This window comes from Martes martes (genome assembly GCF_963455335.1).
Source record: "Martes martes genome assembly, chromosome: X".
Classification (NCBI taxonomy): Eukaryota; Metazoa; Chordata; class Mammalia; order Carnivora; family Mustelidae; genus Martes; species Martes martes.
In genome coordinates, this window is record NC_137897.1 from 44,168,893 (window position 1) to 44,181,974 (window position 13,082).

The following is a 13,082-nucleotide window of genomic DNA, read 5'->3' on the forward strand; positions in this document are numbered from 1 at the left end:
ACACACACACACACACACACACACACACACACACACATGCATGCACTGTCTTTTCAGTTCCCTTTCGTACTCAGTTTTAATACATTGATTCCCACCCTTTCAGGGTGTGGGCAGCAGGGAGTGGGTGAACTGCGCCACATCTTCTACTTTACAAACAATGCATTAGTTCAGAGGCAGGAAAAATCTGCCCAGTACTTTTCCGACTCACTAGAATCCCCCAGTACAAAGGCCATTGGTAGTTTTTTTTTTAAGTGTATAAAATAAAATAAAAAATAAAATAAAATAAAATAAACCAATACTATTTCACTTCCCTGAAAACATTTACCCATCTGATTGTCAGGCCAGAGTTAGAGGCGGTGGTGCAAAATCCTGGGTTAGGTGAATGGGGAGAAAGAGTGAGAGGAGGGTACGGATTAAATACCAAGGTCCCACTACTTCATAGAGGAAAATACAAGTTAGGAGGCCACAGATGGCAGTCCCTACCCCTACCATCCATGGGTTTTGTAAATGATTAACGTGACGAAGACTCAGAAAACCAAAGCTGGAACTTTTCTATAGGGCCTTATGTGATGACACCAGATTTCTGACAGACACTGCCTTACTACACTCCCAGGGGAGGCAAAGAGAATATTGGCACTTCATATTCGATTTGAGAATAGGAGCTAGTGCTGCTGCCATTCATCTCTGGCCAGAGCTTCCCCAGAAGCCGACCACTAAGTCTGGAGGTCCAGAAAAAGGGAATGGAAAAAGATGAATACAATAGGACATCCCAATAAAATCCTGGGTAAATCTAGGGTAAGCATTCATGTCCTCCTCTAACTTGGGCCTACAATCAGAAAAGTATAGGTTTTCCTCTCTTCCTGATCTGCTGAAGCCATCTTCTGCTCATTACCCTTCCTTCTGCTGTGCCACAGTTCCTAGCTTTTGCTCTCGCAAGCGGCTCTTCTCCCCATTCTTCGCAGGGAAGTAGCGGTTACCATTATTACACATGTTGTTGTCTCTGGGTAAGGCACACTGGGATGAAGCTGGAAGGTGATGATCACTCTTCTCTTCTTTGATTGATGTGCCACTGTTTCCATTTACCTGTGAGTGGGACCGACCCTGATGAGGCTCCAGGGATTTAGAAACTCCATCAGAAGTGCCCTGTCAAACCGTAAGAGACTCTTAATCTCACAAAACAAACTGAGGGTTGCCGGGGGAGGGGGATAGGGGAAGGTGGTTGGGTTATGGACATTGGGGAAGGTATGTGCTATGATGAGTGCTGTGAAGTGTAAACCTGGCGATTCACAGACCTGTATCCCTGGGGCTAATAATACATTACATGTTAACAAAAAATTTTTAAAAATTATAAAAAAAACATTCTCGGAAGCCATGCATTCAGCTCCACAAGGACTCCCAAGACCATGATTTGCTGTCAAGGCAGCAGAGCCCAAGAGATTGCCTTTGATACCTGACACACCTGATATTTGACGATATTAGAGATAATAATAATGCCTGCTGAGATAAAAGTATTTAAGGTTAACATCCAAGAAAATAAAATAATTTCCCCATGGGAAAAAAAAAAAAAAGAAGTGCCCTGTCAAAGACGGAGAGAGTCAGTGGAATTGGTAATTACCCACACTGGCTGACGCTTCCCAAACATGTTCCTAAGCTAGCCTCCAGAAGCTGCTTCAGTTCTTCAAAGCTTGTTACCACCTAACAGTACACTCCGATGACTGTCCTGAGAACTTAGGGTGACAATAGATGGATTTGACCGAAACTCAATAGCCATGACAACCACGCAATGACACAGTTGTCATTTACAAAGCTTTATGATATCTTTTTCTAATACTAGTAGGAACCCTAAATGGTAGATATGATGCCCCATTTACAGATGAGGAAGCTGAGGCTGAGAAAGACTAAAGTAACTCGCTCAAGGACACTCAGATAGAAAGCAGTGGGGCCAGGATTCCATGCCAGGTGGGTCAGCCTCTAAAGTCTGTTTCCTTTAGCTGCTGCACAATACTGTCCTGTCCAATGCTAAGAACTGGACATGTAAATGAAAGGAAAGGAACACCAGAAGATCTCTGTGTACCACTCCACAGAATCTTTCATAACTAAAAACTGCCACCTATTTTTCTGATAATTCCTGGGACATGACTGCTATTGTAATGCTAATGACATGAACTGCATTAGCTTGCAATGCAGGGCTGTCTCTCCATGAGGAATTTATTTAGGAAAATAGCAGCTTCCGATTGCTAAGTTGTTGGGCATGCCAGGTACTCTCTTGTCCAATTTATGGATAAGACCAATGAGGCTCAGAAAAATAAAATGATTTGCTCAAGGTCACTGGCATGCCTAGACTTGCATCCAAGTCTATTTGACTCCAAAGACCTCATTCTTTCCATTAAGATACAATACATAATGCAAATATTTTTAAAAAAATTTTTGTAAAGATTTATGTATTTATTTACTTAAAATTCAATTCAATGTAATGGAAATCTAATACCTGTTGAATCTGTGGTCAATTACAAATTTTTACTGAGTACTTCCCATGTTACAGGCTCTGTGAAAACCTCTTTACATCTATCATCTCATGTGGTGCTCATAATAACTCTGTGAGGTAGATGCCAATTTTTCCATTTTACAGATTAGGAAACTAGGCCACAGAGAAGTTAAGTAACTTGTATAAGGTCACAGAGCTAGTAAGTGGCAGAGCCAGATTCAAAGTGAGATCCCTTGGCTCCAAAACCTGTACAACATGGGCACTACTATAAAATGTTGCTCAAGAACCTGGAAAAAAGATGAAACAAGTAAAAATCTGCACAATGGATGGAATTAGCCACCCGAGGGAGTCAACAAAGATATCAAAACATTACCAATAAGTGACTTAAGAATACGAAAATACACAATACTCCAGTGGCCTAAGAATAATCTCAAGAGGACAGGACTATGGGGGCAGCTGGCTGGCTCAGTTGGTGGAGCATGTGCCTCTTGATTTTGGGGTTGTGAATCCAAGCCCCATGCTGGGTGCAGAGATCACTAAAAAAAAATTTAAAAAGACTTGAGAAAAATAAAGAACACAGGACTATAATGTAAGCAGATTAAATAAGCTGGAACAATGATCTCATACTCTGAAGAAAGGGTGAGTGAATAGAAAAAGGAGAGTCATCATGGCCATCAGCAGCAGCTCTGTGCAGGAACCATGCCTCAGTTAAAAACAAAGTTAACATGAGAATTTCCTTGGCCAGGCTACCTCTGGAGTAGGTAACCATATCCCCAGTAATCTTCACAAAGAGAAACTCAAGATCATCTACCATCCCTACTTTTTCCCTTAGTTTCTTCAACTGTAAAATGTAATAATAGTATCTGTTTTTTAAATTCCTATAAGGATTCAATGAGACACTCCATGTAAAGCACTTAGAACATGTTGTGCCTGGCACACTGTACAAACTCAATAAATTCTAGCTAATACTATTGTTTGATTCCAAGTCTCCTAGCAAACTTACGATACCATGGTTTCCCTTGCAGCTTACACTTAAAGAAAGCAAGCTCTGGTAGAAATGGTTAAGAGCATATGCACTAGGGTCAGCCAGACCTAAGTCTGAATCTTGTCTCTACCAATCAGAGTTGTTATACTGCAGGGGAATCAGGACAGCAACAGGCTTTGGAATCAGCTCAGACTGGAAGGGCAACACTGATATTGACTTGATGGATAATTTGGGGCAAGATGTTTCATCCCTCTGAGCCTCAGTTTCAAATGGAGAATAATAAATACTTCACAAGTTTTTATAAGAGTGACCAGAAAAGAGTAACTCTACAATATATCACAATACTTACTGCATAAAGTACTTGATTGAGATAAAGTGCTGTAAATTCATACCTTTCACAAGATCTTTCACAGATCTTTCAGTATCTTTCACTCCCTCCCTTCTCCCCAGTGCCACTCTTTCAGTCATATCCACATAGCTATTTCCGTGATCTTAGTTAATGTGAGTCAACCCCTGACAGAGAGAGAGAGATCTACTCTTACTGTACCAAAAAAAAAAATCAGGTTTTTCAGACCGCATACCTAATGATCAGACCCTGAATCATGGTTAGTTAATCAAGGTTGTATTACCTTATGGGAGCCTATCTGAGTGACCAGTTTTCCTTCTAGGTATAATCCCTTATATCTTACTGAACAGCTTCTGGAAAAAGTTGAGAAGCTCTAGAAAAATCTCAAAGTTCTTGCTCTCTGACTTGTGTGGAGGACTTACCATTCTAGTTCCATTTTTAGCTCAAAATAACATTAAAGCAAATATGTATCTTTGAGAAAGCATTAGACAGTGGAGATTAACTGGATGCAGTGAGGGCTGGCTGTATACAGGAGAGCTAATTCAGGACTGAGAACCTATGTCAAAGCTGCTTTGCAATATGGTCTCATCAGTGACCCTTGGGAGGATTAGAAACTGCATGTAAAATGTCTAGTAGAGGGCGTGGTAGAAAGGAGGCATTCAAGAAACAATAGCTCTTAGGGTGCCTGCGTGGCTCAGTCGGTTAAGTGTTCGACTCTTGATTTCAGCTTAGGTCATGATCTCAGGGTTGTGAGATCGAGCCCCGCAATGGGCTCTGCGTTGGACATGGAACCTGCTTAAGAATCTCTCTCTCCCTCTCCTCTCCCTTGGCCTCACCCCCACCCTGCTCATGAGCACTCTCTAAATAAATGAAAGAAAAGAAAGAAAGAAAAATGAAGGAAGAAAGAAACGATAGCTGCTATACTAGGAGGAGCCCAGCAGGCTGAGTCCAGTACAAGATTCTGGTTCAATAAAGATTAGGTTCTTCATGTCTGGGGAGAGGGGCATGTCTAATGAAGACCAGTGGAAACTGTGATATAATTCAAGGTGTACCTTAGAGGAAAGTTTAAGACCATTTTGAGCCATTAAGAATAAACAAAATGGCAACATCTCCTTCCTTCTCATATTCAGCAAAGGCTGAAGTCCAATTTTCTAAGCATCTCTACTCAGAAAGCCCGAGCAGCTGGAAATCCCACTGTTAACTTCACTCTGGCCCTTTTGTGGCTGCATGTAGCACATACTATGGTAGGTACAGGTGTTCAGGACACAGGACCTGGTTTCTGTCCTGTAGTCTCATTCAGAGGAAAGAATGACACTCTGCAGCATTGTGCGAACAGCCTGGGCAGGCTAACCCTCACTAGACCCTCACTAGAGCAAAAGAATGAACTCAAATGCTGGGAGAAGCCCCCAAAACACAGTTTTCCATGCCTGATCTGATCTTTTGCAAGTTAGGTGAAAAGACAAGAGGTATCAAACAGAAGCTAGATAATCTCAAAACAGGGCTTACTTGTTTGTTTCCTTTTTTATGTCCTTTGGATCCTCTACCAGTCTGTTCTTTTCCATGCCTGTAGAAAGTGAGGGGAAAAAGTGATCCTGAGGAACACACAGAGTCCATACCCACGTTTTCACTTAGTTAACTACTCACCTCCTCTAGGAAGTTTGACTCCCTTAAGTTAGGTGCCCTTCCTCTGTGTTACCATTGTAAACCTTTATCTCTCTTATTTTTGTATTATACTAAATTGTTCTGTGTCCCATGCCCTCCTCTAGGGCAAAAACTTTTTCATTGAGGCTGGGAATATAGTGTATGTTTGCTGAACTAAACTGAAAACTGGCTTTAAAAATGGAAAGTTAGTTAATGCCTCTTACCTTAATAGAAGTATTCAGTAGTTGGGCATTTTCCCAATGGCACCTTGATTGACATTAGCTCATATCAACCTACTGGAATACATACCCTTTTCCTGGCCCACCGACAGAAACAACTTGCATGCCAAAAGAGCCTCGGCCCCTGGAGGACCTACTGCCAGCCCACTGGCCCACAACCATCCCAGCAATCTCCAGTTTTCCTCCTTGGGGTGGGATTGGATGGAGACCTGGAAAGACAGGAAGAAGGGCAGTAATGAATGCTAAGTGCAAGGTAGGATAAGAGGTGGGACAAAAGATCCTACAGTGCCCCCTACTCTGCTTATTTCCATTTCTCTATGATAAAGACTCTGGGGGCGCCTGGGTGGCTCGGTTGGTTAAGCGTCTGCCTTCGGCTCAGGTCATGATCCCAGGGTCCTGGGATCGAGCCCTGCATCGGGCTCCCTGCTCAGTGGGGAGTCTGCTTCTCCTTCTGCCTCTCCCATTCCTCCTGCTTGTGTTCCCTCTCTCGCTGTCTCTTTCTCTGTCAAATAGATAAATAAAATCTTAAAAAAAAAGACTCTGTGATAACAACAAAGGTTCATGGTAGAAGTGAATTTAGGGACAGGGGTTGAAGATCTGTAGGACAACCACTTTGGCAAGCTGGGTGTGGACGACACATTTTTCGGCTACAGAGCCTGGCTGGCACAGAGTAGGCATGCAATATTTGTTGAAAGAATGAATGTCCTAAAATCTAGTTATTAGAAAATTATATGCCAAAACCACTTTTATTTTCCTTTCTTTTTTCTCTTTATTAAAGTTTAGTTGACACACAATGTTACACTAGTTTCAGGTGTACAACACAGGGATTTGACAACTACAGAGTCACGCTCTGCTCACCGCAAGGGCAGCTAACATCTGTCGGCATACAACGCTATTACAATACCATTGACTAGATACACTGTGCTTTTCATCCCTGTGACTTATTCATTCCATAATTGGAAGCTTGTACCTCCCACTCCCTTTCACCCATTCTGCCCAGCCCCCCACCTCCCTCCTCTGTGGCAACCATCAGTTTGTTCTCTAATTAAGGGACTGATTCTGATTTTTGTTTGTTTATTCATTTGGGCCAAATGATTTTTCTTTTTCTTTTAAGTTTTATTCAAATTCTAGTTACTTAATATAAAGTGAACCCAAACCACTTTTGAGTCAAATACATACCATGACACAGTGGAGGCTTAGCCAAACAACCAAACTAAATGGAAAATAATGAAACTAAACTGAAAGCAATTAATAATTAATAAGCGAGAATAGCAACAGTTGAAAACCAGAACTAATTTAAGACAAGATAGCATATCTCCTTAAAACAGGAAATTCCAATGCTGTATATACATATGAGCTCACCAGCACAACAGAGCTTTGTAATCTGGCACAAAAGAAAGTCTTCACAGAATAATTTTAATTTTAGTTTATGGAAAAAACACGAATGTTAATAACCCTTCGCTCACTTAGCAGGTCAGCAGTAAAGAGCGCTTCATTCATATGACAGTGGGAGTCTAAGGAACTAGGGTACTAGCTAGTCCTAAGAAGGCTAGAAAGACTTGCATTTGGGGATCTTATTGTGGCCTTTCAGGAGGCAAGAGGCTCCTCATGAACCACCAGTAACTGGAGACCAGGCATCACTGGGAGCTGGGACAACGTAAAGGACCTCCGGAGAACTTAACCTTAATTAAGGCTGTCTTCTGAGACACAATAAAATCAATGCACAAAAAATGAGAGCAAGGATCTCTAAAGTCAGTTTCAAGGAATGGAATGAATGAATGGCCAGCTCCCTGGTTTATAACACTTGTTCATTAGCTGATTGAACAGAGCAGACATTCACACTGCTCATCTAAGTAGAGCCTTGAACTAAATATGCATACTGAAATTTATGAGCCTAAATTGAAGACAAACTTCAACTTCCAGCTTTATTTTTTTTAAATGATGAGCAATAGACAACAAACACTTCCAACCACAGCAATGACACTCCCACCTGATCACAGAACCTTGATATTTCATGTCAATATGTCCCTATTAAAATATCGTGTTTTGCCAAGGTTGTTTGAATTATTAGGATCACTATCTGAGCTACCTAAGCATGACTGTCTATTCATCACTAAGCCACAGCTCAGGTGTCACCATAATTTATACTTAGGTATGTCTGGGTATATGTGTGTGTATTTGTTTTCCCCACTAAACTGCAATCCCCTGGCGGGCACGGACTATATTTTATTTCTCTCCATGCTTCTGGAAATGTGTCATCTACCCCCAGAGCGAAAATGGGTACATCAGGTATGGTTGTCTGTGGACACTGGTCATTTACTCTTACCTCCCATCTGGTCTTTCTGGAAGCTCCTATGTACATCTGCCTATGGGGAATGAGTGAGCTAACCGGCAACTTTGGTGATCCAGTTCACCTGAGATATAGTTCTCGGAAGTAATAAAGTACCTCCTGGTTTCTACATCAGTTACTTTGTGAGTTTAGTTGGTGACAGTCAAATCCTCAGGGACCAACTACCTCTATGGAGCATGGTCTGGGAAGTCAGTGGACTTCCTAGGCTACATCTAGGCCACACCCCTGTCAATAAACTCCTCTTCAAACTACCACAGCACAGCACAGAAGGTAAATTAGATAATACATATATAAAAAACTGCTGATTCAGTATCTGGCAATAATTACTGGATAGACTACTATGAAATAGACTGAGGATGACAAATACCTCATTCTTAGGTACTGACCCGCAAATCCCCGGCTCCGTCCTTGAGGGGGAGGTGGCATTGAGCCCATGGCTCGGGAATAAAGTGAAACAGGGTAGAGAGAGGGCACCATGGGAGACACAAAAGTAGGTGATGGAAGTAGAGCAGAAGGTGGTGGATGGTTCATGTTGACTCCTTCAAGGATACTCTGTCTCATCTTTTCCACTTTGGTTGCCAGGTCAGCCTTCAAAGGAAGAACAAAATTAATAATAGCAACCGCCATTTTTTTTTAAAGATTTATTTATTTATTTCAGAGAGAGATGGGGTAGGGGGGAGGGGCAGAGGGAGACAGAGAGAAACCCAAGCCAACTCCACACTGAGTGCAGAGCCCGATGAGGGCTTGATCTCACAACCCTGAGATCACGACCTGAACCAAAGCCAAGAGTCGGATTAAACCGACTGTGCCACATAGGCACCCCCAAAGCTGCCATTTTTTAACTTCTATATTTCGGGCATAGTACTGGGCATTCTAGTTACAGTTTCACGAATCCATTGCCATTAAGAGAACTGAGACCTGGGCTAAATGGCTCAAGGAGCCATACCCAGGAAAAACCTGCCTGGCACTTTTTACGTGACACCAAATGATCATATTAGCTCTGACCAAGGGCTTGCTGAGGTACAGTGACTAGGTCAAGGAAGACAAACACAACCATAAGTATTTACTGATGGTCTACCACATGACCAGAAATACGCTAGGTTATTTTTTAAGGGGGAGATAACAGAATTAGATGAACAAGAGAAGAATAAAACCTGACATATGCCAAGCTTTTTAACCTTTTCCTCCACACCCAGGATCAGAGACCATGACCTCTGTCTAGGATTAGTCCATGGCTCTAGGCCAGAGGTCAGCAAACCAGTTCTGAAAAGGGCCAGATAGGATTTGCAGGCCAAACTGTCTCTGTCACAACTATACAACTCTGCTATTGTCGGGGGGAAAGCAGTTGTAGACAATACATAAATGAATGAATGTGGCTGTGTTCCAATTAAACTTGACTGGAAAAAAAAAAAACTTGACTGGAATAAAAATTCCAAGTTTTGCATTTTGAGGTAGTTCGACGACTCCTATTCTAGTCCCTCAGCTCATTCCACCCAAACGGATAAAGGAGTAAGTAAGGGTGCCTTTCCTCATCTTTCCTAAGATTTCACTGTAAAAAATCCCCTGCTTCTACTCTGTCATCTACTTTACTACCCTCTTCTAGCTCCAAACATAGTTCCTCTACAAAAGAGGGAGTTGGGGGAAACTGGAGGGGGAGATGAACCATGAGAGACTGTTGACTCTGAAAAACAATCTGAGGGTTTTGGAGGAGTTGGGGTTGGGAGGTTGGGTGAGCCTGGTGGTGCGTATTATGGAGGGTACGTATTGCATGGAGCACTGGGTGTGGTGCATAAACAATGAATTCTGGGACACTGAAAAGAAATTAAAAAAAATTTAAAAAAAGATATCATCACTTGCAAAAGTATATAACAGGTTTTTTTTTTATTTTGCAAATAAGGGAAATGAAATTCTAAGAATTGCAGGAAAGGCATATAGTATATCTGAGTATTCCATGGGCAAGAAGTATTCAGTAAGAAAATATTATGAAAATTTGAAGTTCATAAAAAATACTTTCCAACGTACGATTTTAGAGCATGTACATATCAGACTCTGGGCCTTTGGGCTGATCCTTGACCAAGTGCGGTTAATGGCAGATACATTCTCCCTTCCCCTTCTAATGTCTGTGCTCCTTTCCACCCTCTGCCAATTTATCCCCATGGCAGATCAGAGATGGTCCTTAGCAGCTGCCCAACTTGCTGGTACCTGGCCATCGCAGAGCTCAACCAAGGATACTCGCTCTCGGCCCGCTTTAATTAACTTGCTCTGGAACAGCTTGCCATCGAAGTATATCCAAGGGCAGCAGTGCTCCCACGGGACTGGCTGGCCACAGGCATCATTAGCAAACAGAGCTGTGTCGACCCCACTCATGAAGAGGGCAGCAAGCTGGATCCCTCGGGCATCCAGTTTCTCAATCTGAAACCACCACAGACGAAAAACTACTATTAAAAACTTATTGTTATTGGTTACATTTACTCTTGTCTCCATTGTGTAGATTATTCTAGTTAAATTTGAACATGTTGGCTTTTAATTACAGACATCTGAGTTCACTAGTAGCTTCGATCCATGTCATTCCAGGAGAGTTTGAAAGACACTCATTACCCGCCCCCCTCCCCAAAAAAGACATCAACTTTAAAACTTTAAAAAGACACCACCTTGAGATACCTTTTTTTTGGCCTGTCAGATTATGAAAAAATTTAAAAATTAAAGACAAAAAAGAACACCCAAAGCTAATGAGGAAAAACCAAAAGGAAAGCTGTGAGCTCATAGAAGAAAGAATTTAAGTGATGGAAGATCAAATCACCTTGAGTTCTTGAAGCTGATCGGGTTCATAAAGCTGGGTAGATACTGCCTGAGCAAGGAAAGTGTCAAGCTCATGGCGATGCAGGATTCGGCCCCCAGGCCACTGAACCATGTACCTAGAAAATAAAAGCATCATTATTGAACCACAAAAGCTCATTTATTCATTTCATAAACATTTACTAAGCTACGAACCTATCATGGACCAGACTCCAGGCTAGGTTCTGGCAATTCCAAAAGAATAAAGTAAAAGCATCTCTGCCTCTGGTTGCTTGCAGTCTAGGAGGTAGAGGAGATAGGCACATTCATCAACAATGACAGGAGAGTGTTAAGTACCAAGATAGAAGAATGCCCAGGGTGCTACACGAGCACAGAAGACAGTGAGGCTGGAAAAGTGAGAGAGGGCATCCTGAAAAAAAGTCAGTAGGAGCTGGGTTTCAAAGGGCCTGTGGAAATAAGTAAAACAAAAGGGGGAGAAAGGATGTCCTAGGTTGAGCAAATAGTACGCGTGAAGGCACAGAGGTGTGGAGTTCAGGATGATACAGCAGGTTCCATAATGCTGGAGCTTAGCAGGTTTGCAGTGACAGAAGGCAGGATTATAAAGTAGGCCAGACTATGGAAACCAGTATGGAGGTTCCTCAAATAATTAAAAATAGAACGGCCATATAATTGAGCAATCCCACCTTTGGGAATATGTCCAGAAGAAATGAAAACACTAACTCAAAAAGAAATCTGCAACCCCCATGTTCACTGAAGCATTATTTATAATAGCCAAGACATGGAAATTACCTAGGTGACCACTGATGGATGAGTGTATAAAACAGTTGTGGTAATATATGCAAATATAACAGAATATTATTCGACCATAAAAAATGAAGAAATCCTACCATTAGCAATAATATGGAGGAAACTTGAAAGTATTATGCTAAGTGAAATAAGTCAGACAGAGAAAGACAAATAGTGTATGATTTCACTTATATGTGAAATCTTAAAAAAACTGAACTCTTAGAAAAAAAGACCAGAGTTGTGGTTACCAAAGGTGAGGGGATGCTGGGGGAAGGATGGGTTGAGGGAAGGTGGTCAGAAGGTACAAACTTCCAGTTATAAGATAAATGAGTACTAGAGATAAGGTACATGATGACTATAGCTAACACTACTGTGTGGTGCATAGGAAAGTTAAGACACTAGCTCCTAAGAACTCTCATCAGCAAGAGAAATTTTTTTCTTTTTCTTTGTATCTATAGGAGATGATGGATGTGAACTAAACCTATTGTGGTAATCATTTCACAATATATATAAATGAAACCATCATGCTGTACTCCTTAAACTTATACAGTGATGTGTATCAATTTTTTCTCAATAAAACATAAAAAAAACAAAAGGCGGGATCATGAAGTGTCTCAAAAAACAGAATTAAGGAATTTGGACCTTGGTTCTGAAAATGTAAGACACTTAAGGACTATCAGCAGGACAGTGATAGTGACTGGCTCAAAGGGCAAGAGACAATAGGCATGGGTACCAGTTGGGAGGCAACTATAGCAACCTGTGGCCGAAAAGTTATGAACAAAAGCACTGGCCTGGGGATGGAGAGGACCAGGGGATGAACACAAGAGCTACTAAGGAGATAAATCCATAGGACTTGGTCGTGCATGTTATGGGAAGGGGGTAAAGAAAAAAGAGGAGTCTAAGATTCCTAGAATTCTGGCTTGGGCAGACGGCTAGATGATGGGGCCATTTCCCAAGATAGGAAATTTACTAATTAAAAGAAGTAAGTACTCATTGATGAGTATTTGACCTGAACTTCATGAACTGAGTATGTTTTAATGTTCTAAGCACAGAAAATGCAGAAAGAGGAAGAGAAAGATGAAAAAAAAATACATCTATGTCTTTGTCCATAGCTTCCTGAAGACCCACAAGACAATGATGATTCACATTTATTGGAGCTGTGTGAGAAAGCTGGCATTTAAAGCAAAGGCTGGTCTCTTCTGAGTGGCACATGGAATGAATTCCTGGGGACTCTGATCCCATTACTACTACTAGGAGGCAGTACAGTGCCCTGGAAAGAGCCTGGGCTCTGCAGCCAGGCACCCCGGCTTTGAATCTCTAACCTGCTGTTTCCTCATCCAGAACGATCACAACAGCACAGACAGTCCTCCTGCCACTACTCTTTCTTCAAGCCTGACTGTCATTTCCCTGAACTCCAGGGTATTTCTGGGACTACAGGACGTGCCAACAAGCTC

The 13,082-nt window shown here is 41.8% G+C and overlaps 1 protein-coding gene across 2 annotated transcripts in view; it reads right to left on the reverse strand.

The window, feature by feature from the left end:
• Positions 1-255: 255 nt before the first annotated feature.
• FAM120C (family with sequence similarity 120 member C) overlaps positions 256-13,082 on the reverse strand; it is a gene marked incomplete at its 5' end in the record, with an annotated part of 110,631 nt that continues 97,804 nt past the window's right edge. Inside the window, 6 exons of one of the 2 annotated variants that reach the window (XM_080795211.1) lie at positions 256-1,143; positions 5,323-5,380; positions 5,767-5,905; positions 8,433-8,634; positions 10,249-10,458; positions 10,847-10,961. In XM_080795211.1, the coding sequence (XP_080651337.1) occupies positions 889-1,143; positions 5,323-5,380; positions 5,767-5,905; positions 8,433-8,634; positions 10,249-10,458; positions 10,847-10,961 (979 nt within the window). In that variant the 3' untranslated portion in view covers positions 256-888. The remainder of the gene's footprint in view (positions 1,144-5,322; positions 5,381-5,766; positions 5,906-8,432; positions 8,635-10,248; positions 10,459-10,846; positions 10,962-13,082) is intronic. The other variant, XM_080795213.1, reaches the window with a different exon arrangement.